This window comes from Natrix helvetica (genome assembly GCF_964273705.1).
Source record: "Natrix helvetica genome assembly, chromosome: 2".
NCBI classification, from domain to species: Eukaryota; Metazoa; Chordata; class Lepidosauria; order Squamata; family Natricidae; genus Natrix; species Natrix helvetica.
In genome coordinates, this window is record NC_138552.1 from 54,289,384 (window position 1) to 54,314,437 (window position 25,054).

Here is a 25,054-nt window from a genome sequence, read left to right on the forward strand (position 1 = left end):
AGAATATAAAAATGGAAATAAAAACTTATTTTTATATTAGTTTTCTCCTTTTGATGTATCAAGATTGAATGACATATAGATGTCCTTTGATTTTTGATGGCGATGATCATTTAAGATTATTATGATAATAATTAGAACAACAACAGTGGTAACAGCAGTAATAAGGGATCAACAGCAAATGCCAGAATCTTCTTCCATTTTCTTAGGCTCCAATAAGTGTAATAAGTGTGTCTGGTGAAGTCTTTGACTTGAGACAGAAAACTTTTGCATTACAAGTTTTTACATGTCATTTTGCATAATGTCAAAAAACCCTTCCCAAATAATAATTTTAAAAGTGGCAAAAATATCATGAGGCTCCAGATAAGAACATAAAGATTTTTATATATTTGATTGTCATCGTTGTTGTTGTAATCATCCTCATCATCAAAATCTGAAGGTTAGTAGATGAAATCCAGGATCACCATGAATGTCTATATTACTGTTCCACTGTTTAAGCTAAATCTGAATTTTGTGATTGTATTACTGTTCCCAGAAAGGTAACTATAGTTCAAATTAAATAGTATTGAGGTGTAATCACATTTTGAAAGAGCTTACTGTCTCCTGAGTCACAATACGAAAGTCAGGGATTCTGATTTTACTCATACATAACACATAAAGATGAAAGAACTGGGTCTGTTTTGTTAAATATGTGCTTTCCTTCCTGATGGCTTCACAACTCTCTTATTCACACTTCAAAAGCAATCACCACCATTAATTCATGTTTGACACACATCTTAAGGGAAATCTCTAATTTTTCTTCCGAGCTAGATTTTAATTCCAAAATGATTGCTCTTTGAACATATGGTATTTTTGTAAACCCCATTTCCTTAAAATGTTTTCTTTTTAAAAACAAAGTCAATTGCCTTGCACAGTTTCCATCATTGCTATGATTTTTTTTCTTATTTCTGCCATCGCTGATTCTGAATTAACAGCATTGAGGCATTTATACAGTTTCTCTCATGTAAAATTAAAATAAATAAGTAAAATGCTTTTGCTTACTTTGGCAGTCACCCAAGCCATCAGTATTGCCATGCTCTATATCCTGCTCAAAGGCCAATCTAAATAACATAAAGAAGCAGAGAGTAGCATAAATAAGCATGTGTCCTACCACACAGAATTCATACAGATAAAACAAATAAAAGAGAAATTTATATTTTTAATAGTTGCACAATGCAAGCTCAAAATAATTCATTTTGCTTGACTTTTCAGTTATTCCTTTAGGAGAACATGTCTATATGAATATTTTTCTTTAAAAATACAAGACTGCATTAAAAGCTTTTCCCTGCCACCTTGACTATGCTCACACACATATGAAGGAAAGGAGAATGAAATATTCGCCAGCAATACTTTTCCATGCAATTCATTCACAATATGTCTCAAGCTTTTCCAAACTCAAAGATGAGCAGAGATACAAGAGTCTTCAGACTGAGGGAGAGTTATTGAAGCTATTTTTCAAATGGAATGCATGTGTGGGTGTTTGGGGAGAGATAGAGATATAGGGGTAGATGAATATTAAGATATACAGCTGTCACATAGACTTTAAACCAGAGACTTTTTTTATTGGGAATCATACCAGAAACATACAATAAAGATTTGAAATATTTGATTGTAAATGTTTTAACGGCAGCTAGAATTGTATTTGCAAAAAATTGGAAGAACGAGAAAATACCAACGCAGGAGGAAGTTATTCGAAAAATAATGGAATGTGCAGAAATGAGTAAATTGACATTTGAAACTAGAGAGCAAGAAAATGAACAATTTAATAAGGTGTGGGACTTGTTCTATCAATGGTTAGATAAAAAAACATGGAAATGAAAAATTTTGGAGAAGTTTTTTATATTGTAAGAATAATAGAATGAGATAGGTGATACTATAAAGACATATTATTACTAAATAGACTAATAATGATGCAATGGAATGTTGGTATATATATGAATCTAATATTTAGAACATTGGTTTAAAATGAAGGAATAACAATTGTAATTGAATATATGATTTACAATGACAATAATGTACTTATGTAGACCTGATGGACAATCTGTGACTTTATATATAATTGAAAGCAGTGATGCACAAATGATTTGTAACCAAACAACATGCTATATGTATATGTAATTGATGATGGTTTTATGTTTTATGTATTGTTTGTCCTTGTCTGTTTTAAAAATTAAAAAAAAGATATACAGCTGTCTTTTTATATCCAAAATAAGTAAGAAACCATCCAGATACATCTCAACTGATATTTGCAGATGATATTTGATAGGCTACCAGGATCTGGATGGGGCAAAACAAACTCAAATTTAAATCCTAACAAGATGGAGCTGCTGTCAGTAAACATCTGGATGATTTGATAACATTGACTCTAGCAGTTTCTGTAAAAGGGTTTATGCTCTCCCCCCAAAAGACATGGATTGTAATTTAAGAGTCCCGATGGACTTTCAATCTTTCTCAAGCAACAGATAGAAGCTGTGGCCAGGAAGTCATTTACCATGCTTTAGTTGATACACCTGTTGCAACTCCACATGTACCATGGTTTGGGGTCACCAATCAATTGAACTATTGCAGGACACTCTGAAGTGATCTTTGAAGCCAACTGGTGAAATTTGGGGCAGATAAATTACTGGGAAAACAATTTACCCATCATGTATAACACCAGTAATATTTTTTTATTCTTCCTCATATAAACCTCTTCAAACAGCATACAAATAACAAGCTTGACAAAGTTAGGGTTAAGGTTAGACTTTATGCTGTTATAATTACTTGGCAAACTTGAACACAGCAGCACTTATTTTCTAAAATCGAAGGGCATCCAAGAGTCATGCTCCAAAAGAGAAAACAGAAAATGTTCAAGACTAGCAGGTCAGTATTAGTCTTGAGCTGGAAAAAATGAGAACAATCTGATCTGTCTCGAGAGGATCTTTTGAGCTAGATGAAAAAAAAAGCACTGTCAGACTTAGGTTTATCCTGTGTTGGGCTAGCACAGTGTTAGTTTCTTTATAACAATGTTGTAATGATGAAGATGTACAATAATAGGACCTTTACAATTCTTATCTCAATTTAGAATGTGGCTTGTTTTTTGTATTGATTAAAGGAGGAAGAACTTATTGAATCCAAAGCATTGCACTGGTATAATATTTATGTATCTTCATCTTTAATCAGAAATAAGTCCGCCTGAAATACCAGTCTGGAAGGAGGGACAATAAGAAGCATGCATGTCTGTAAGTTTTCAGTGAAACTTCTAACAAATGTTCAAAAGAATATTGCCCAGTATTATAATTGAAATAAATACATTCTCCCATGGCCAATTCAAACTTACGTTGCTCCAGGTAGAAGCTGCATGCATGCTCCACTTTCTTTCATCCATCCACAGTATGGGTCCCTAGAAGCTATGCAGGCCCTTAATAGAGGAAACATGTACAAATCATTCTGTAAATCCTTTGTTATTATTACTTCTATGTCAGTATCAAGATGTCAGTGTATTTACTATAGAGGATATGTAGAAGTGATATTGAGGAATACATACTTTTTGCATTTGCCATGACGCTCACATCTTCCCAGAGGCACTCTTATCAAACAGTTTGAAAATGCTACATAGAGGGCACGGCTTTGCTTGTCCAGTTGCATACCCATAATTCTCTTGTCCTCCACCCCATCATAGCTGCACCTAATTTGGATGAATGGATTGCATAGTCATTTCCATTAGTCTTGAAAACTTTGATTATAAAAAAACATAAGATAGAATAAAATCAGCAGCATATACACATTTCATTTAGACTAATATATTGGGATAACCTAATTTAAATCCTTTATTATATGAACCGAATGTTTGATTTGATGGAGTGTGCCAAAGAGATGGGATTTAATGTAAGTTGCCGGAGAGCCACAGGTATGATTTATTTCCTTTCTGGTATGGTCTGAGAAAACCACTGGAAGAAAGTGTTGGATAATGGGTGGGGTGGGGGTGGGGGAAATCTATTCCTCACCTTTTGCTCTAGAACCATCATATGATTGAACCATATTTTGGAAAATTTCCTAACTCACAGCTATCATAAACGGAGAAAGGGGAAACTATTGCTTTTCATTTTTCCACATGAAAAGTAAGCCTTAATGAACCATTTTGGCATCCAGTAAACAAGGAGCAAAAATATATGGAGACAGGAAGTGATTGTTGAAAGATAATATTGATGCACAGTTGCAACTGGAGTGAAGTTCAAACAAAATCCCAAATAATTTTCCCAGGGATGAGAAAGAGTCTTTTTGAATGCCTTACATTGTACTATTTGCATTTTATCTACATATTTGTATATAATCTTGTCTGTAGTATAATTATTTACTGGGAAGTATTGGGAAGTATTTTTTTCATAAATCTACAGCAATATAAAAGAGAATAATATATTTAAAATTTTTTAAAAATCCCTAGGGATTCTCTTCCATCAGAAAAAAAAGCAATAGATAGGAATTCAGCACTTGTTGCTAAATAATGTAATAAAAGAAAGAACCATTGATACATACTTTTCAGAGTTATAAATGCTCATCTCCTCCAGGAAAAGGCTGTCAGTTAGAAAACCACTGTTCCCTGTCCTGACCAAGAACTTCAAAATAATTCCTTTTTCTGATCCAAGGAAAACCACAGTATGGTTCTGATTAGGGCCAGCAGCATTATCTACAGCAATTTTCGTCAAGCGGTATCTGGAATGACAGCATTATATAGTGTTAATCACCACAATAGTTTCTTTTTAAAATCTATTCAGATATAAGCACAATTCTGCACTTTCATATCTAGATTTTTTTTCTCCAGCATAAAACCAAATTTAGCCTGGGTCAAGATGAAGCTACACAAGATTGATTTATGTATTTATTCAGTGCTTTCAAACACATTTGAACAATTGACAGATTATAACTTTCTCTCTGATAAAGTTATTTTGGATCAGGCACTTTCATTCTATCAGGAGTTTCTTGAAGGAGCAATGTGCAATACCTTTGTCTGGCTTGAATCAAAATACTGCACAGCTGTGGTAATACAGAATGTAGGGCATGCATATGTGCAAAGCTTGTGCTTTGCAATGTGAAAATAATAATCAACATATTTTACTGTTGTTGGATTCTTAATCAGAAAACCAAATGTATAAACCCTTTCCCCACCCAGACATATCTTAAAATAAGTAAGCACTTGCATACTTGTGAATGTGTATGAATACAGCAAGGTGTAAATCTACCTGTAAAATGAAGTTTACATATCAGCTGGCATATTTTCAAGACACTCCAATTTACAGATTCTGAAAGCTGTTGGTTTATATAATCTTGAAGGAGGAAAGTATTATTTCTTTTCTTTTGCTGACACATGAGTATTTGGATGTCAACATTAGCCTCTGAACATTAGTATTGTATAAATATTGAACTTTCCTTAACATATCCTTACAGACCTCAATACATCCTGAAAACATCCTATAGAAATTTTATATCCGGCCAATGTTTCCTTCAGCTACCCAATTATTTTATTCAGAATTTTCTATTGGAGTCATTTAAAATTATGACTCAAATGTAAACACGGAAGTTAGTATTTCCTTTGAAATATGGTTTGAGGGAAACCTGGTAAAAATTAGTAACATTTTTCTAGTCACTACAATTTATCGAACAGTACTATGACAATTTCCTCATGCCTATTCTTGCTCATAAAAACTTAAAACATGTTATAATTGACTACTTTAATAGCCTGTCTATTTCAGAATTAGATTTCAAAATATAGTCAGTTCATTTTAGAGAGATTCTATTAAATCTCCTCAAAGGCTTTTAAATAATTTTATCATTCTGTATACTTACTTCCTTTCCTATAATACCCTGACTTCAGATTATTTCACAACAATATTTTAAGTAACATTGTTCCCAGTGCTGGTTTTAGAGGCCGGGACTGTCCTGTTTGCTTAATTATCTTTAATTTTCATTTTTGCTTAATTATCAATGATCAGTTAAAATCCTAACTTATTGAGAACCAGGACAGACATGCGTGAGTTGTACATTAGAGTGCAATCTCAAATTTGAGGGTAGAAGAGAACACCTTGTGAAAGGAATAGGAAGAAAAGTTATTTACCTAACCATAGTGCGTAGAAACCATGGCTTGTTCACAACTGATGGTACTGCTTCATCCATGAGAGAATGTGTTTTGATGAAATTTAGTGTGTCATCTGGAAATTCATTGGAGGATGTGTATTTTTCAAATGAACTGGAACCTGCACAGGAACCTGGCCTAAATCAAAAACAGGTTGGAAGGAAATATGATTATGTTGCTTCTTAATGCGAATATTCTGGACAAGCTGTTTTCATAAGCATCTGTTATTAGCTGAGAATATGCCAGAGGCTTTGTAGAAGAAACCCAACAATACATAAGGCTTCCAACTGAAGCTATCTTGTATTTTGTCTTTGGTCTATACTCTATAGTGTTTCCATGACCCTACTCAGCATTCAGCAGTCACTTCCGTGAATACTAAATTTAGGACTATTGATAAATATAAACGTATTTAACAGAGTATTAAGTTTGTAAGTTTACATTTTGTAAAGATGTGCTCACAGTTCATCCACCCACACGGTATGCCAACAAACATACAGTCTGGCAATCTTCTGTTTATTTTTAAGGCATATTTCAAAATCAAGTCTCTTAGAATTAAGATAACTATGTTGATTGCAGAAGAAAATTTTTACATTTTTTTCTCTTAAAGTATAATATCAAGCTGTTTTAAATAAACAGCTTGGAGGGTAAATGTAGTCAGCAGCAAAGAGCAAGTATCCTCTTCTATGCTTCCAAGAATATTTTATTTTTGACAGCATGAAAACTTGAGCCATTAAAGCATTATTATGCAGGACCTTTTAATAACAAGACACAGTATCATCTATCTTGGATTACAGTACAAATATGCTCAGTTTATTCCTGGAATCTTCCCATATTTTATGGCAATTGGGCAAAAATAGTTATACACTCTTTTCTTTTGCTGACTATGCCCTACCCTTGTTTCCTTTTTCTGTAGTTTTTTTCTTGTTTGCGGTAATGCTGATTGTCCTGACTTTGAACTGAAGGGGTGGGGAAACTCCTGCAAATCAATATCAAGCTAAACAACTACAAGCACATTTGAATTAAATATAAAAACTTCTATATTCTTTATAAATTATAAGTGTGATATATGCAGTTATAATTTACAAAGATTACAATATTGGATTATAAAAGCTCTCTACCATTACACAAACAATGTGTACATGAGGAAACTGCAGAGTTTGCCATTAGAATAAGTGAAGGGCAAAACACAAGTGAATAAATTTTTTAAAAAAATATATAAAAAGAAAGAAGGTGAAACAAAAATGAGCAATTCTTCTTTGTAGGTCAAGATCAAAAGCAATAAATTAATACATTCATTTCCATTTGTATTGTAGTGTTGCTTGGTTTCATTTTTTAATAAAGAAAATTATATCAATTATAGGTGTGTGTGTGTGTGTGTGTGTATGTATATATGTGTATGTATGTATTATTAAAAATTAGAATTAAAAAAGAATCAACCTCATCTTAGTTGACAATAAAGGTATCATTATTTGCAGACAATTCTTTCTCTTGGCACAATTAACCTATTGTTTCTGCCTATTAATGAGGATAACTGAGAATTATCTACACTGAATATTGTCATTGTATGCCAAATTTTTACGTTGATATTTTTGCTAGGAAAGCATTGAGCTTTCCTTTTCTAAAAATAAATTATACAGATTGGTTGCTTGCTTCTCATTTGTTTGACCAAATCCTTTATCAAGGATGAGAGGTCTTGGATTTTGCCTTTGTATGAATCACGCTGGTTACTTCTGCATTTGCCTCAAGTCTTGCATTTACACTATATCTTAAGTTTCCCATGAAATGAAAACCGAAGGGCTTCCAGCCCTGGGATTACTGTGTACGTAACAAAGATATATACCTGGGTTTCGGCACTCTTTCATCAGGAACTGGTGTCCATATTGAATCTGGAGACTTTTGTTCTTTGAATCTTCCAGTAAAGACACTGGCAATGTCGAGAATATCATAAGCGCAGACAGCAGAGCCAGGGATGCTGCAATGTGACATTTCCAGAAATAGTTACTCATTCTGAAATTACGCATTTTTCTCTTTTTCTTTCTTTTTGGTCTGAGAAACATACAGCACAGAAGCCTTCCTGTCATAGGTTCATTTCTGAATCTTGCAACCTCTTGGCATTGACAGTAAAAGGTTGCCTTATGAAGACATTTATATTGAAACATTCAGTGGACAGCCAATTTCTATCAGTTTTCATCTTCAAAAGATTTAAAAAATGTAATAGCACAGTAATAATTCTGATGACTCCCCAAGATGTTGAGATATATTCCTGTAACTTGAACTAAGAAATTACTGTATTATCAAGTTATAACCTCTTTGTGGAGGAAACTGATGTTGAAAATTGAACATATGCTCAGTGTTATACTGTCTGAGCCCTTGGTGGTTATCTAGTTGCATTCTAGAAAACGTTCATGTGTCGGAGCAGGTATATTTTGCAGAGATGCACATTGCTCAGTCACAACCTATTTGGCTGTTGAAGTTGTGTCATTCCATTTTCCTGGGTGTTTCTGGTTGAATTCCTATGAACAGGGATTTGCTTAATTCAGTCAACTGTAAAGAAGCAAATGCAGTTTCATCTTACTCCCAGTCCAATTTAAATTTAGATTATTTGCATGTAACACAATAATAGTAATCATCAAACATAATTACAGTCTTATACAAACACTTCTGGAAAAGCTTTTTTGTTGATGGTTTTCATGTATGAATTATTTATTGATCTGTTTTTACTGCTTACTCAGTCTGCTACATTACTTTTGTGTCTGACTTCAGCTACATGCTTCTGATCAGATAATAAATACTATCTGGCTACATGTTAAATAATTTCTATTTACAAAGATGATATGATCAAATATACAAACATCTACATAATTATGACTTGTACTTTATAAAATGTGAGAAAATGCTAGAATCAAGAAGTTAACAAATGTAATAGTGGAAAGAAGTCTACTTCAGTAATAGGTGACATCAGCTCCACATGGAAAGCCAAGTTCTTTACTAATTCAATTAATTCTGCAGGAACATTAAAGCTGAAGATTGATTAAAGATGCAACAAGGAAATGTTTAAAAAAAGTTAGACCAATTCTACCAAGTCTTTTAAATCCTTCTTCTTTTCCTTCTGCCCTCTTTTGGCTAAATACATCTAATTTTGAACAATGATTGCCTTTCAAACAAAATATGTCTATTCCTTGTGTTTGGCTGAATAGTATTTTCAATTTATGCCTTAAACATTCCCAAAGCAGCTGCTTTAATTTGATTCTCAATAGGTCCTATTATGCCATATTGCCTGCATTTCATCCCAATGCAAAATAACAGGAGATTTATTATTAACTTTGCTGAGGTCATTCTCTGACTTTAGGTAGCCAACGTGCAATGGTGTATGAATACACCAAAACATGCAGTAATATTTGAGTATACTAACTTCTTTCCCCTCAGATATCTTGCATAAAAGACCACATGGGAAGGGAATAGGTTTTACCACAGTGCAAAATTTACTTTAATTAGCTACAGTTTCCCACAGATTGTAAGAATAAGATATTTTATTATTTTTCTGTAAATGAAAAAAAAAGTAAGATGGGATACCAGTACTCACACAAACTTAAGTATAGGGGAATATTTTTCATGACTTTTATTACCTGGTATCAGAATTACTCCTATTATTTCGTCTTATGCTTTTTTTTGGGGGGGGGGGGTTCCACATAATAGAACGCAAAGGACATAGCCACATTCAAGCCATCTGTTGTGCTGGGCATTGTACAAGAAAGGGATATCCATTAGAAGGAAGGAAACTCATGTCCATGAGGAAGGAGAATGATTTTCCTTGGCATACTCTATTTCCCTGTGATTCACAAGGAGTACAATCTGCTAGAGCTTGTGTAGGAATGCATTGTTCTGCCTACAAACTCCATTTGTTTTTAATAATGCCTGAGCAGAGGATGCTTCCAATGAGTTGTGCCAGACATACTTGACACACAATACAAAATGGTTAGAGCTGAAGCTTCAATGACTCACACCATTTAATCCTTACACACCACAAACTATCACATCTCCTTTTGTGTATGATACATGAATTCCAAATGTAGATACAATTTGCACAAGGAAAGTTCACAAAAATCCCTTTTCATACTTAAGAAAGGAAAAATTGCATAATTGCCCACATATATGATCTTGCCACTATTGTTAATTATGAACCAAACTATAATGAACGTAATATATCATTGATCCAATGTAATGAAGATGCTGTTTGAAATGGGTAATGAAATACTAGGCTTTAATGGTACAATTTTTGATATATTTCTTTCACGAAGAACAAAACTATGTACATTAGGACAGCTGCAGATTTTTGCCATTATTTTGCTTTTTAAAACTCCATCTTTTTTCCAACAATATCATGATTAAATCCCTTGAGTTGTTCAAAGGTTGAAAGAAAGCTGGGGGGGGGGGGGGTTGGCTCCCAAAAGCCTGCCATCTCCAAAATAGCCTGCTGTACATAGTCAGCTCATTGTAATACAATAATTGTTTACTTTTGCCCATAAGCATCTCACAATACTTTATGTGGTAATGCAACAAACAGGAAACCCTATAAAGGATAAATAAAATGGTTTAAATTTTGGAAGAAATGGTTATTGTGGAAATAGTTTCAGAAAGATTGAAAGAGTTTGAATGAGATCCTCAAAGGAAACTGTGGCTTCTCGTGACATTTGCCCACCCTCTTTTCAGCTTCTGCCAATGTTCAGGAAGTAGAATTAACTGTAGTGATTTAAAAGATGATTTTACAAAGAGAGGCCTGAGTAGAAGAACAGATCTAACCTCATGAAAAAATGGAATCGTATTTTTTATTACCGTGTTTCCCTGAAAATAAGACAGAGTCTTATTTTCTTTGACCCCCAAAATAAGCGCTTGACCTTATTTTTGGGGAGGTCTTATTATTTTTGAGGTACAGAAAGCGGCGAGTGTGGAGAGGAGGAGCTGACGTCACGACCTGCGATTTCGAAGTTCCGAGATCGCAGTTGATACTTTTGCCGCTGGACAGTCCGTATGGACCTAAACCATCCCGCAGAGATGTGATCGGGAAGAATAGGTCTTGCTGATCTCAGGGACCCCACAAAGTCCCTGATTGATCCAAGAGAAGTTCTTCTAGCTGGCGACAAAAGCGCAGCCACAAGTTGATGAAGTTGGGACATGGAAAGAGAAAGTATGTACATCTGGTGAGGAAATTTTACTGTTTTAAAAGAGACTGCCCAAAAAAACCTTAAGCTAAATTAAATTTGAGAACAGAAGAAATAAGCGGAGAAATTAAGCTACTTAATTGCACTGGACAGTGTGTTATCTTTCTTTTTAAATGCTATTTTATGGATGGAATTTGCGCAAAGCTTTTTAAAGTGAACGGATTAGTTTTTCTTTTTCTACATTTTATTTTTGTAACCTATGGATTGAACCTCTTTTTTCATTTCTATATGAGTTTTTCCTTTTTTCTATTTTGCTGCATTTAAGAATTTTACTTCCTTTAAACCTGGAATACAAAAAAGATACAAAAGGAGTACAAAGAGGCTTGTAACATTAGGGGGAAAGGAAGCAACACTGCCACTTGGAGGCTGGAGGTTTTAAGCCTTGGAAACATTGTACTTTCACTTCTCTCTTTGATCATTTCGATTTTGCGCTTTAAGACCTTGCAACTTGTTTACAGAGAGTGATAAGAAGAGCACAAAGTGTTTATGCAGATGTTCTTTTGAACCTTATTGCCAGCTGGAGAAAAGTGAAAACAAGGTCTTATTGTGAGAGATTACAAATGAATTTGTGGTTAATCTAATAAAAAGCTTTGAAAGCCAGAGTGGCAGTGTTTACCAGTTGAAAGAATGGCACAATATCAACATCAAAAAGAAACTTTAATATTGCAAGAGATAATGTTTGAAATTCAAAAATTATTAGACGTATCAGAGAGAATCGAGGAGAAACTGGAAAACATAGAGCATATAACAGCAAAATATGATGGAGAATTTCAATTGGAAAAAGTGGAGTCTAGAGTCCTAAAAATGGAAGAGAAAAACGAGCACAAAGACAAGAAATTTGTTGACATCTACAGTGATTGGAGTATGGTTGGAAATGGAGAGAGTAGAATATGGAAAGGGGTGCTAAATGGCCAGGAACTCTACCCCAGATGGCAAGGTATAGAAGAAGAAAAAAGAGAAGAATTGATGGATTTAAGGAGAGAAATCTTATCAGAAGCACTGTTGATGACCAAAGATATGCTGATTTAAGAAACAGATGGAGGGTATCGAGATTATATAAGAGATGCAGCAAGCAATGAGCTGCGAAGAGAAATCCGCACAAATATTATCAAGGAAATAATCAGAAGATTAATTCCACAAATGGCAAATAAGATTGCATTATTACTGGAAAGATACAGGTTGATATATGAAAGCTTATAACAAAAAGTTATAGTTAAATTTAGAGCATTATGTAAAAATGAAGTGATAATGGATATGGTTAAAAATAACTGATAATGATGTATACATATGTAGTGGTTTGATAAGAATTAATTGGATATGAATGGTAAATGGTGACTATGAAAGGAAGATTAGAAATTTTGTTATGACATAAAAGGTAATAATAAAAAATTAAATTAAATCTAGTTAAACTTTGAGTATTAGGTCAAAAAATGTTATGATAATGGACATAGTCAAAAAATGATTGATAATGATAATGATAATAACATATATATATATATATATATATATATATATATATATATATATATATATATATATATATATATATATATATATATATATATATATATATATATATATATATATATATATATATATATATATATATATATATATATATATATATATATATATATATATATATATATATATATTACATATAACATATTTGGGCATACCAGGGGTTGTAACACACATACCTACCTACCTACCTACCTACCTACCTACATATATGTATTGGCTTAATAAAAGGAAATTGGATATAAATTGTGAACAGTGATTTGGAAAGGAGGACCAGAAACTTGGTTACTAAATATTATTGATTTTTATTTAGAATAGGTCATAAGGATTTAATGTTATTGGATGGTATTGGAAATAGCTAATGAAATGCCATTATGTGGTTATGTTTTAAACTTTGGAATATTCTATGCAAAAGGACGTTAAAACAATTATAGTCAAATGAAAATTGAGGTATGATGATAGTAATATCTATAAATATATTTGATTTAAAATATATGATTTGATATGAATTATAGGTGATGACTATGGAAGAGATGCACAAAAGCTTTTTGTAACCAATTAACACACTTTATATAGTATGTAAAGAAAGAGGATTCTTTGTGTTGTGTTTGTTTGTGTTTATGCAAAAATAAAAATAAACATTTTCAAATAAGAAAGAAAGCGGCGAGTGTGGTCACCTCATAGCTGCTGCTGTGTTGCAATACTTTTGGGGAGGTCTTATTTTGGGGGGAGGGCTTATTTTAGCGTATGCGCTCAAAAGCTCAATTGGGCTTATTATCGGGGAAGTCTTATTTTCAGGGAAACAGGATAGAAAGTTTGCTGTTTTTCTTCTGGACACACACACTTTTCACTTTATACCCTTGTAAAAGGCCCCATGCAGCCATTGACAAGCTCTACATACTGAACATGTGTCATAGGGAAAATATTGTGCAATCCCTCAGTATATGAATGAATGTCTTCTGTTTTATCCACTAGTAAGTCAACACTAAAGACTTCCTATAACAATTTAATTTGAAAAATTTTAAGTAGTGAGAATAACTTCAAGCAAACAGTAATATGAGATTCTTATCTATTCTAATCAAAGCTTGGAAAACTATAGTTCCTAGAATCTGAATGTTATGTGAGATGGCTTGTGATTAATTCAAATTTGGAAGCAGATGTTATTAGTTGCCTTTTATGATGTGCAAACAATACATGAAACAGGGAATAAATGAGTTCAAAGTTTATGTATCCTGAGTTTTCGCTACAGATTCCCTATTGACCAGTAGACAAAAATGCATGTAAGCAATACAGTGGAAGATTTTGACAAATAGTTTCAAAATATTTTAATTAAAAACAACAACAACAAAAACCCCACTCCAAAACTGCATTGCCAATATTTTTTTTCTTTCGGAAATTTTAGGAGAATAGGCAGAAAAACCAATTCTCAGCAATAAGAAGAAAAGGAGCAAGTTAGTAATAATAGATGATTTTTCCAGTGGTTACAAGGAAAAATGGGAGGGAAGCAAAAAAAGTCTTATGTACTCCCATTTTGTGTATTTTTCTCAACTAATTAGTGTAAGCTGACAGATCATAAAAAAGCTGAACGGTCACAAAAATTATTGACTGCAATATCAAGTTAAAGATGCTTTTACTGAAATTTTATACAAGTTAGTATTTAATAGCCTGTTTTCTTTATTTAAAGCAATATTGTCAAGTGGGTTGAAAACAGTCACCCTCTATTAAATCCATTACCTGTTATAAGGAGTAGAAAAAGTTGCTAAGACAGTGTCCCGGCCATTAACTTGGGTAACATCGGTAACTGCCTGCAGTATGTTGAAATAGAAATGCGAATCACCAGGTACTGAACAGTTCAATCGTGCCTTCAGGAAGGAAGTCCACTGCTTTTCTAGCACTCGTTGGGATCCACCCATGTCATTCTTGCAAACCCGGGCTACTCTGGGGAAAACTACCTGCAATGCGAAAGGGGAATAAAGAATCTGTAATATATTTTTAGTAGAATTCTGCCTTTTCCTTCTTGAAAAAAAGCAGAATTGGCAGAACTGAGTGCTTAATTGGATCTCCAGTTTCCTATAATCTGTGACAAATAACAAACAGAACAAAATTCAGCTTTGGAACTGTGTGCTATGAAAGATAAGCTTCTGACATTTCACATCCAGCCATAAATCCTTCAGGAGATTCATTCTCAGCCCATGTAAAACTCATTTCTATGCAGGCCACTCAGCTTTCTCTTCTTACAAACAAAAGGACATTCTGTATTTGCAATCCATGTAGCCCATACTGGCAGCCGGAGTCCCATATCCCAAGCATATTTTATTTAAAAAAATATGGAAGACTCATCAAGCTTTTATTCATGCTTTCTCCTTTTTAACCTTGTAAGCCTTTTATTGTGGAAATATTCCTTAAAAGGTCTTTTCAGTAAAGGCTTTCATTGTGCTTTATTACATGGCAAGACTGAAATTTCTCCTCATTTACTTCTGCTGTTCATAGGAAGGTCAGCTGCTCCCTTGCTTTAAAGTCAGTCTTGCTGTAAATTATTTGGAGCTTTGAATTAAATCAATTTGCCATATGTTTTTCAGTTTAATGGGGGGGGGGTCCATTAAAAAAACAAACACTTTGTCATCATTCCAAGCCAAAATATTTTATATTTTATATTAGATTTCCCCTAATCTGTGCTCTTCAGATTTGTAGAACTCCCACTATCCCTAAGCCATCATAAGGAAGGTGTTTTATATCAAGATAACACCATGCCTCATTCCTACCAAAATTTGGCATGAGCAGCAGAATCTTTCTCACAACAGCGACCTTGTTATTGTGATTTATAGCTCTCATTTCAAGGTTATTCTCCTTACCTTCCCCATACTGTGATATTCCACTGCAATTTCTCGAAAGAAGAAGTAGATATAGTTACCATAATCTACTGCATGAACAAAATATGGTTCTGAAAGAAAGAAAACATGTGCTCATAAATATAAACACTTCCGTCAAACAGTAAAATCAGTCTAATCTGGGTTGAATATTTTTCATCTGCTTTTTGTAGGACGTATTTAGTTTACCATACAGTGTGATTATAAATCAAGAGGATATAGGTAGGAGGCTGGTCAGTCAGAGCTCTGAAAGCTATTGAAAAGATCATATATATGAAACAAGCAAATTAGCTTCATCCATGACTATCTGTTGGTCATCATTTTAGACATACAGTTCTAATCTACAGGGAGAAACAGAGTGACCATGGGACGGATGGACACCCACCCACACAGGCCCAGCAGAGAAAGCGGGATTGACTTCTGACTTCCTGACAACTTCTCCACTGACTTTCCTTGTAGGAAGCTAGCAGGGAGCACTGAAAATGACAATGACATGTCGGGTGACAGCAGCAGTGAAGTGGCAGAGCGGCCCTGAAACAGAGACGACTTTGCCAAATTTCAATGCCGTGGGAGCCATAGATCTCAAATTTTGGACGCATTCTGTAAATGAACCCACTTCGGGAAAATTGTTTCTAAAATTGCTGCCCAATGGTGCACTGTTTCACCCAATTGAAAGTTGCAAACAATCAAACAGATACAAAGGTTTTAGTGGCATACAGATTCAAAAACTTCAAAATGCTACAATTGCTTAGGTACACTTAAGAATTATGCTGTCTGTAATGAAGCAATGGATATTATTTTCAAATATAGTTCCAATTTTGGCAGTGGATGGATGACCAAATGAAGGCTAGGCTATTAAATATCCTATTTGACCATTCATTTAGATACAATTACTTATCTACGTGGATGTGTGTGTGTGCGTGGCCACGTGCGTGCGCACGCACACACACAGATGTACATGGTGATGAAATGCTTGTATGATCTGAGACCAACAATTCATGCACAGCCTCTTTCAAGGTAATAGAAATAACTACAAGGAATTCTACTGATGAGATGAACAGTGCCATACTCATAAGCAAGCCTTTAGTTCAATAGTCTTTTCTGGGCATGGGGTGGGGGTAAAGCAAGTGAATCTCTGTATTGGAGGAAAGAGAAGACACTTATTATTGTCTAACCTTCGGGGTAACTGCATGGACTAGAATGAAGACTACAAAAGACTCTAAAGTATGACAAATTATTAACTTAATATGATTAAAATATAATATGAAAAGTTTTGAGGTCCAGTAGTGTATGGAGACTCACAGAGATAGAAACTGGGATTTTGATGGGAATTTTAAAAAAGGACTCACATGGCTATACATATCTTCAATTTTTATACATTTAAAGAGATTAGAACTATGTGAACAATGTTTAATATCCCCAAATCACACTAAAATAAGCTGGAAAACCACATTCATAATGTATATCTGGTGATCAAATATTTGTCTTGCATTTGGAATGGAATCTTTTCTTTATTCTTGTCCCCACTGACCTGTCCTTCAATTATATATATTTTACCCATTACCCAACTGTGAGAAAAATAATCCTTAACCTAGAGGGCAAAATAAATTATACAGGCCCATAAATCAGAGATACAACTATTTAATGTGCATAATTTACTCCAAAAACGGAACTCCAATTCTCTTTATTTGCAGACACAGGATTATTTTTATCAAAGAGAATTAACAACATAGTTACAAGCTGAAGTAATTAAAAATGTCTATAAAATGCAATAATTTCAAAAAAAGAACTGGAAAAGACATCATTTACAAACTGTGAGAGATTGTAATATGGTGAAAGACAGAATGTCTTGGTGATTGTTCAACCATAGAATCAATAGGAGTCAGCTGTGACTCAATGGAGCACAACTACAAAAACAACTGCAATCTTGTTTTTTGTAACTGTTTATGGTCCCCACCATTATCTCTCTCTCTCCCCCACTCCGTCTCTTTTGCATTTTTTGTCTATAAACAAAATCCCCCCTTTCTCACAACATAATGCTGCATGGCATTCATTCATAATGCCATTGGAAAAGAATGAACGGCAACTTTTTTTTAACAATGAGGCTATTAAGGACATACAAATTGCCTAATTTAGAGGCACTCATTCATTATTTCTTGACAATAAATGGAGGCTCTGATATTCTATTATTTATTGGTGTGTCTGAACACTGCAGAACAAATCTTCCACACTTCACAAAGCCTAGATTTCCTAGTGTCCCATCAGAGGGAAGAGCTGATGGTGTCAATCACTGTCCTAAAATAACTTTTTACCCATTCCTTGCCCTCAATCTTTGATGAAATATCTAGCCTTTAAAAATTAATTGGATGCTATCTGTTTTGGTGGCTTGCTCTTGTGATTTTGTATGAATACCTAGCAACTAAAAAAAAAATCAGTGGAACAAGTGTACTGTAAAAAAAAAGCAATTTCAGTACTTCTATTTGACAGAGCGCATTGCTGAAATAAAATATGGTTTCTTTGTGCTTTAAACATCTGTTCTTTGAACAATCACTAAAGGTTGAGATTTTGAAGAAGAAAAGCAAAAGTAAGTAAAATAAGATCACAAGGTCTACAGAGAATCCAACAGTGTAATCCAAAATGTGCCCCTTCTTCCTGTAGGTCTTTATTTACCTTTCAACCATTTTGAATCATGTTTGACTGTCCGCAGCGTCGGGCTGTCTCCAAGGCTCCGGTAAATGACAGCGTCTATTGCAAGGAAGTCTGTCACAGTGGCAGAATACAGCTTTCCCTCTTTTGGGGTAGAATTGGAAATCAGGGATACAGAAAAAGAAGAAAAGAACAGCATAAGTGTAATTGCTAGGTAATCATTGAAACAGCTCATCCAAGGGGTCTTAAGACATGAAAACGGTTGGGTTAGGGTAATGACCCATTTGGATAAAAAGCCCTTCTCCCTCTCAGCACTAAAAAAGGAGGCAGAGCTGAAGAAGAATCACCCTGGATCCTCCTTGGACTATATCCCACTTGCAGACTGCACATATTACATTCCTGATCTAATCATAACAGTAGAATATATCAAGATACAGTATGTTCCTAGTAGTGCAACTAGATCATTTTAAAAGGCCTAACACTCTTGTATCCTTCCGCTTCACACCTACATCTTAATTCAAATATGCAAAAAGGAAGTAATGTTAATAATTTTGTTAGGAAGAACTATGCATTTGAAAGAAAATGAACATAATACAGTTGATCTCTGTGTAACTATGTTCTTATCTCAATTATTATTATTTAATTAAGAAGAAGGAATGCTCCATTGGTGAGTTATGAAGCCTGTAGGGTCCCAGCAGATACGTATGCCAGAGATGGTTGCTGCTTCTCTATCACCTACAGTTCTCTGGTTATTTATCCAGCTCTGCCTAAATTTATTTTATTTATTTTATTAGTTTTGTTTGCTGCCCATCTTGCCTCGAGGTAACTATGGACAGCTCACAATATTAAAAGCCAATAAAATCACAAAAAATAAATATTTATAATAACAGTAAAAATTAGTTTAAAAGATGAGGAGGAAGAGAACAGAATGCACATGGTAGGAGGCGTGTGGGCTTCTCTTAATCTGTTAACCACCTCCAGGGTTATACACCCCCAACACCATTGGAGCTCCAAATTAACTGGCAGAGCCATGTCTTCAAATCCTTAAGAAATATCAGAAGGGTGGGAGCAGGAAAGTGGGAAGGGAGGGAGGTCCCCCCACCCCCAAAATCAAGATATTCTTTTTGCTAATTCACCTTTTTCACTGAGGAACTCTTAAAACCAAAACTACTTTTCAGGATCTGAACCTAATACGTATAAGCAGAAGATGAATGATTTGCTTTACTGTGCTCTAAAAGCTCTAATACTTAAATTTCTGTTCTGGAGCACATTTCTATCTGCCCCACAGTATGTCATCTTCCTGTCCTTCACTCTATTATATAGACAGCAACACTGGCTTTTTCTAATTTGGTAATCAACCAGGATGATTGGTTAGATGGTCAAATAAGTCTGTGCCAGATTGAAGAAAGCTATTTGAGCAGTATGTAAATCAACTGTATAAAGATTGGGAGTACAATGGAAATAGATTCAAGTTCCCACTTTAAACTTTTTTGTGGCTTGATATATTTTTATAACTCAAGTGCAGCAGTACTGTATTGGTATGTGGGAAAGACCTTGAGAAACAGAAGGAAGAGATTCTGTTTAGGTAACAGTCAAATAAAAGAGGGCATAGTCCACGGCTGCTTTAATGGATGAAGAAAGAAACCCAGAAGAGATTGTTTCTAAGTTCTCAGACTGTAAAAGAGATAATGGCAGATTTGCACTTTTAGATTTACAAGATTCTGTTAATGGAGCTTTATAACAAAGTAGAATTCGTTTATCTGTTTCCTGCCTGATCTACTGGTAAAGCTGACATCAATATTGAAAGACTGAAAGTACAATTCTCCTCCATCTCCTTTACAGCCCAAGAAACTAGGAAGGGTCTGAACTTCTTGCCCTGACCACTCTTCAACTGTAGGGTATTCTCTCTCTTTATCTGACTGCTCCCTAGGATGTAAGTCTTCATTCCATTTCCCAAGGTCTTTCCCACATTCTGTTACACTACAATAGAGCAAGGCTTTGTAAAAAAAGTCTGAATAGTTATTCAAAGTAATTTCCATAGTATTGCTGAATATTTTATGGCTATTTTTACATTGGGTTTGTAAGGGTTGATGCTAACAGAATTTCAGTAATGAAACAATTTAATCTAAAATCTATAAAGAACAGCATTCTAAAATACCATTTTATAATCAATGGCCCAAATTAACCCCACTAACACATACTCATATTTTTAGACCATTGCAAAAAGAATTAAGAGTTAATTGCATTTCTTTGCATGCATAATACATCATGATTAAATCCACAGTTGCCATTTCAGTCTCCTCCCTTGCCTCAGTTGGTAACAAAACATCAAGAAGCTTAATCTCACCAGGTTTCTCCTTTTTTCTCCTTTCTATTTTATCCAGCAGAGTAGAAGGCATATATAATAGCTTGTTATCCTAACAGCTGAGATAAAGTATTGTATCTTATGAAATAATTTTCTGCCTACTCAAATTCAAAGTTACTTTACCACTGTAAGTATACAACAGAAAATGAATTTATTTTCCAAAGCGAGAATCCCATGTTTATTTGTTTGACTATTAGCTAATTAGTTTAAGCCATGTGATACCCAATAAATGGATAATTCCACCCCCTACTGCCCATAAACATATCTCAGGAAGGAGCTATAATTGTACTCTCTAAGCACCTCATTATATAAGAGAATATTTTTATCCTTTTATGTTACCTGCAAACAGTGCGACATTGGCATGCTTTGCATCATAAGGACATCTAGCCATTCCACTAAATTCATCTCCCAGAAATTCCAAAGTATCCATCTGAAAAATAAAACAGCATATTTCTTTGCAAACTAATAGGGATCTTGCATAAGGAATTGTTTGAAGAGTTCTTTGTATTGGAGAAGCCACCTAAACGACTATTTCTCACTGACCACGGCTATATCAAGAAGCTAAGCAGGGTTACAGTTAGGTATTACTTGGATGTGAGATCAGGGAGCAATTTCAAGCCTGCTGCTAGATTGGAAAGTTGAAAAAAGGTGGCCAAGAAAATTACATGGATGAATCCATGAAGTTATAAACAATTAAATCAGCATGAAGGAGACTTGCTCTTTACCTATGCTGTGTAAGACCATTTTAAAGCTACAGCAATAAACTGTACAAACATTGAGAAAATGTTCATAGATTAGAAGTTATAGCCTCAATTTCCTGGTCAAATACCCTAGGTCCCACCAAGATAATTGGTGCTAAAGCAGCATTTGCCACTCTGAGTGCAGTCTTTCCCTAAGCCCAAGACCAAAAATATATCCAAATAATTAGAGGTACACCTACTTGTATCTTTTACTAGGCTATGGGGTTTATTTTTTCCACCGAGGCTCAATCATTTCAAAGGCTGTTTGGATTTCAGTAAACATGATACCAAGAAGATCAGTTTGTTTCACCTCAGTCTATTCAAGTGGATATTGGCTGTTTTGCCATCCTCTGCTCTTCTTTCTCTCATGTGCACTTTTCTAATTTGGAAAGGGGAGCTGCACCCCATCTGAATTGCTACTTCGTACTACCAGTAGTATTATAAGTGCCTGATTGAAAAATAGTGCTTTGTGGCATCCCTTTAACTTTCAGAATTCAGATTTCTGTCAGCAATATGTTTGTGGAAGGTGGTTCCTCAAATTTAAGAGTGATTAAAAACTATGCAAGGCTCACAGATGTGAAGCAGAACAAACTAACAAGGCTCAGATAATCTATCCCATCAGATATACTGAAATTAATCATGTAGAGACAAAGCCAGGCATCATGCTGCCTCTATTTCTATCTACTTTTCATTCCAACCTCACACATGTCTGGAAATACTCTGTGGTGTCCTGAATTTAGGAAGACTGATCAGCACCGCTTTACCATCTTTCTTGAGGTAGTTTGTAGTAGTAAAGCTACAAGGAGTAAAGAGGCTGGGTGAACATTCTCCTATGGACATTTTTTAAATTAATCTTGTTACTGAATTATACGTAAGGCTGAGCAAATGTGATTATGACAAATGATCAAGTTCTCATAATGATAGGGGAGGCCTGTTCATCCCTATACTACATGCAGCATTTATGAACAAAAACAATAACCATATTTTTTATGGTTCTCAATCAGTGAAGATCCAACTTTCTTCTTTTTATTCCCCCATATAATTTATGAGGTGTTTTTTTTTTTAAAAAATCTCTTTCAGAAAAACTTCTACAGAATTGATTTGAACTAGTATCATGTGTAAATCGTTCTTCTTCTGTCAATAATTAATCTGTGAAGTACTTAAAATCTCAGCTTTAAGTGCAACCCCTGGGAAAATAATATTCTACTGAGCAGCAATAATTATACAAATAAGCAGCTCAATGCAAAGCTGGTTTACAGTGGAAACCACAGGGAAAAGTGCAAAGTCTACAGGCTTTAAGATTCAAGTGTGTTAGGATTACTCAGCGGTGACTTTTGCTTTATATCAGTTCAGATCTACCTAGCATATTCAATTTACTTCAATAGAGTAAAGTAAGATAAGGAATTTGAAAAACCAGTGTGGATAATAAGACATCTAAGCATCATTTGTCTCATCCAATCAATTGTCAATCCCATGGGTTGAGAGACCTCTTTCAAGCATTGGGTGATTTGTCATCGTTTCTTTCCTGTCATGCATCTTCTCTCTCTAGACTTTCTAAATGGAATCATTTGTGTCTTCCTTAGAATGGAAACATATTTAAAGGAAAGGTAGAAGGGAAGGAGTGCATAACATTCCAGGGCCATGTGTGTATTTACATAGGCTTTTGAAACATGATGGTAGTGCCAAGGCTGCTAGATCAAGTGTTCCAATATATTAGCATAGGTATTTCATTGGCCTTCTAAAACCTCAATGTATTACTGGGAAAATACATAGCAGTCACTGAAAAATTTAGCATGGTTCTATTTAGAAGAAGAAATACCGGTATTTGCCAAAATAATGAAAAGTTTCTTATTATCCCTCATATTATCTTTCCATCCCCATCCTAAAAGACGTAGGTAGAAAATAACAGTTTTTCCACTGGGAGCTGCCTGAAATTTGTCTGGCAAATTTATTTCAGAAAGTACTAAAATGATTTCCTGAACTATATGTGCAAAATACTCTGAACTTGAAACATTCAGTGCTTAACTTTTTTTTGAAAAAAAAAATAGAACAGTGTTACACATTGAATACTATTATTTTCCTAACTTCAAAAAAATTGACCAAAGGAGGAATGCAAGGAAGATTATATCTATATCTGTATTTGCATCTATTTTTTTACATAGCAAAAAGTGGAAATAAAAATGAAATTGGCCAGGTTTCGTCCAACTTGACTGCATCGTTTTTTAAAAAAATAATCTTTTTGACCCATTTTTTTAGATAATATATGAAGCATTCAGAATAGACTACCACCCACCTACATTTCCAGCCTTAGAACAAAAAAAATAAATTACCACTGTTTCCTATGGGCAAATAGTAAAAATATTTCAAACTTTGTATTATTGGGATACAGCCAATTCAATATGTTCATACATCATGCTTTGAGTTAGGATTCCAAGTACTTCCCTGTCCATTTTCTTTAAGTTAAAGGTAAAGGTTCCCCTCACACACATGTGCTAGTCATTCCCGACTCTAGAGGATGGTAATCATCTCTGTTTCACAGCCGAAGAGCCAACGCTGTCTCTGTGGTCATGTGGCTGGCATGACTAAACGCTGAAGGTGCACGGAACGCCGTTACCTTCCCACCAAAGGTGGTCCCTATTTTTCTACTTGCATTTTTTACAGGCGTTCGAACTGCTAGGTTGAGTAACTCTTTAAGTTACTCAAAGTAAAAACAAAACAGAACACCCTAAGCACCCACACACTCTCACATAGAAGAAAGTGACATCAATATATACCCTTAAGAGCAACCATTTGCTAAAAGAAAACAGAAGGAATAATTTTTATTGTGCTCCACAATAAGCTAAATGGAGCCTGCTTTTTTTCCCCTTGAGATGAATGTGAAGTGCCTGATTACTGCAGTATTCAGTTGCTTTGACAATCATCTTAGATTCTAATTCCAAGTTTACCCAAGATATATTTTTGAGAATCACTTCTAGGAGTACCCTGCACTCCCCTCCCCCCGGGGGCGCCAGGACTTTAGTTCATACTTTTAAGAATTTAAGGCTAATATTAATTGTATAAGCATTTATGTGATTTTAGAAAAGGCAGAGCCAATGATTAAGGGAAATAGTAAACAAGAATCAAGAAATATGTTATGCCATATGAGCAAACTATTCTGTCTTTTATCACTGTGCCCAACTCAGTGTGCGCATTCCTTAGTAGATGAACTTGGGAGGGTTACCCCCTAAGATTCTTTTAGAACATTTTTTTTGCAAGCCATGGGGTCCTATGATTACCCCATTCTGATGATAATTCTTTTCATATTCACCAGCTGAGTTCACTATCATGATATTCAAACTTCTTACTCAATGGAGACAGGCAGAATCTGAAATGTTTTAAACAGTGGTTGGTTTGTTTGTTTCTTATTTCTCAAATGCCGAACTGGCTGATCTCTGAGAAGCTGATCCTGGAAACCGTCTCGATGAATCACTTGTTATAAGCAAAAGAAGAATTCATTCAAAATTTGAAAATTAAATAATAAATGGCAGCAACAGATGAGGATTTTATTTGTA

General features: G+C 34.6%; 1 protein-coding gene across 6 annotated transcripts in view; it reads right to left on the reverse strand.

Moving 5' to 3' along the window:
- SEMA6A (semaphorin 6A) overlaps positions 1-25,054 on the reverse strand; it is a 177,316-nt gene that overhangs the window by 38,712 nt on the left and 113,550 nt on the right. For all 6 annotated transcript variants that reach the window (XM_081943595.1, XM_081943598.1, XM_081943596.1 and 3 more), the window contains exons 7-16: positions 21,103-21,193; positions 18,423-18,542; positions 15,738-15,826; positions 14,620-14,837; positions 7,986-8,117; positions 6,128-6,283; positions 4,552-4,728; positions 3,563-3,703; positions 3,356-3,436; positions 1,039-1,097 (exon numbers count right to left, since the gene is read on the reverse strand). In XM_081943595.1, coding sequence (XP_081799721.1) covers positions 1,039-1,097; positions 3,356-3,436; positions 3,563-3,703; positions 4,552-4,728; positions 6,128-6,283; positions 7,986-8,117; positions 14,620-14,837; positions 15,738-15,826; positions 18,423-18,542; positions 21,103-21,193 — 1,264 coding nt within the window. The remainder of the gene's footprint in view (positions 1-1,038; positions 1,098-3,355; positions 3,437-3,562; positions 3,704-4,551; positions 4,729-6,127; positions 6,284-7,985; positions 8,118-14,619; positions 14,838-15,737; positions 15,827-18,422; positions 18,543-21,102; positions 21,194-25,054) is intronic.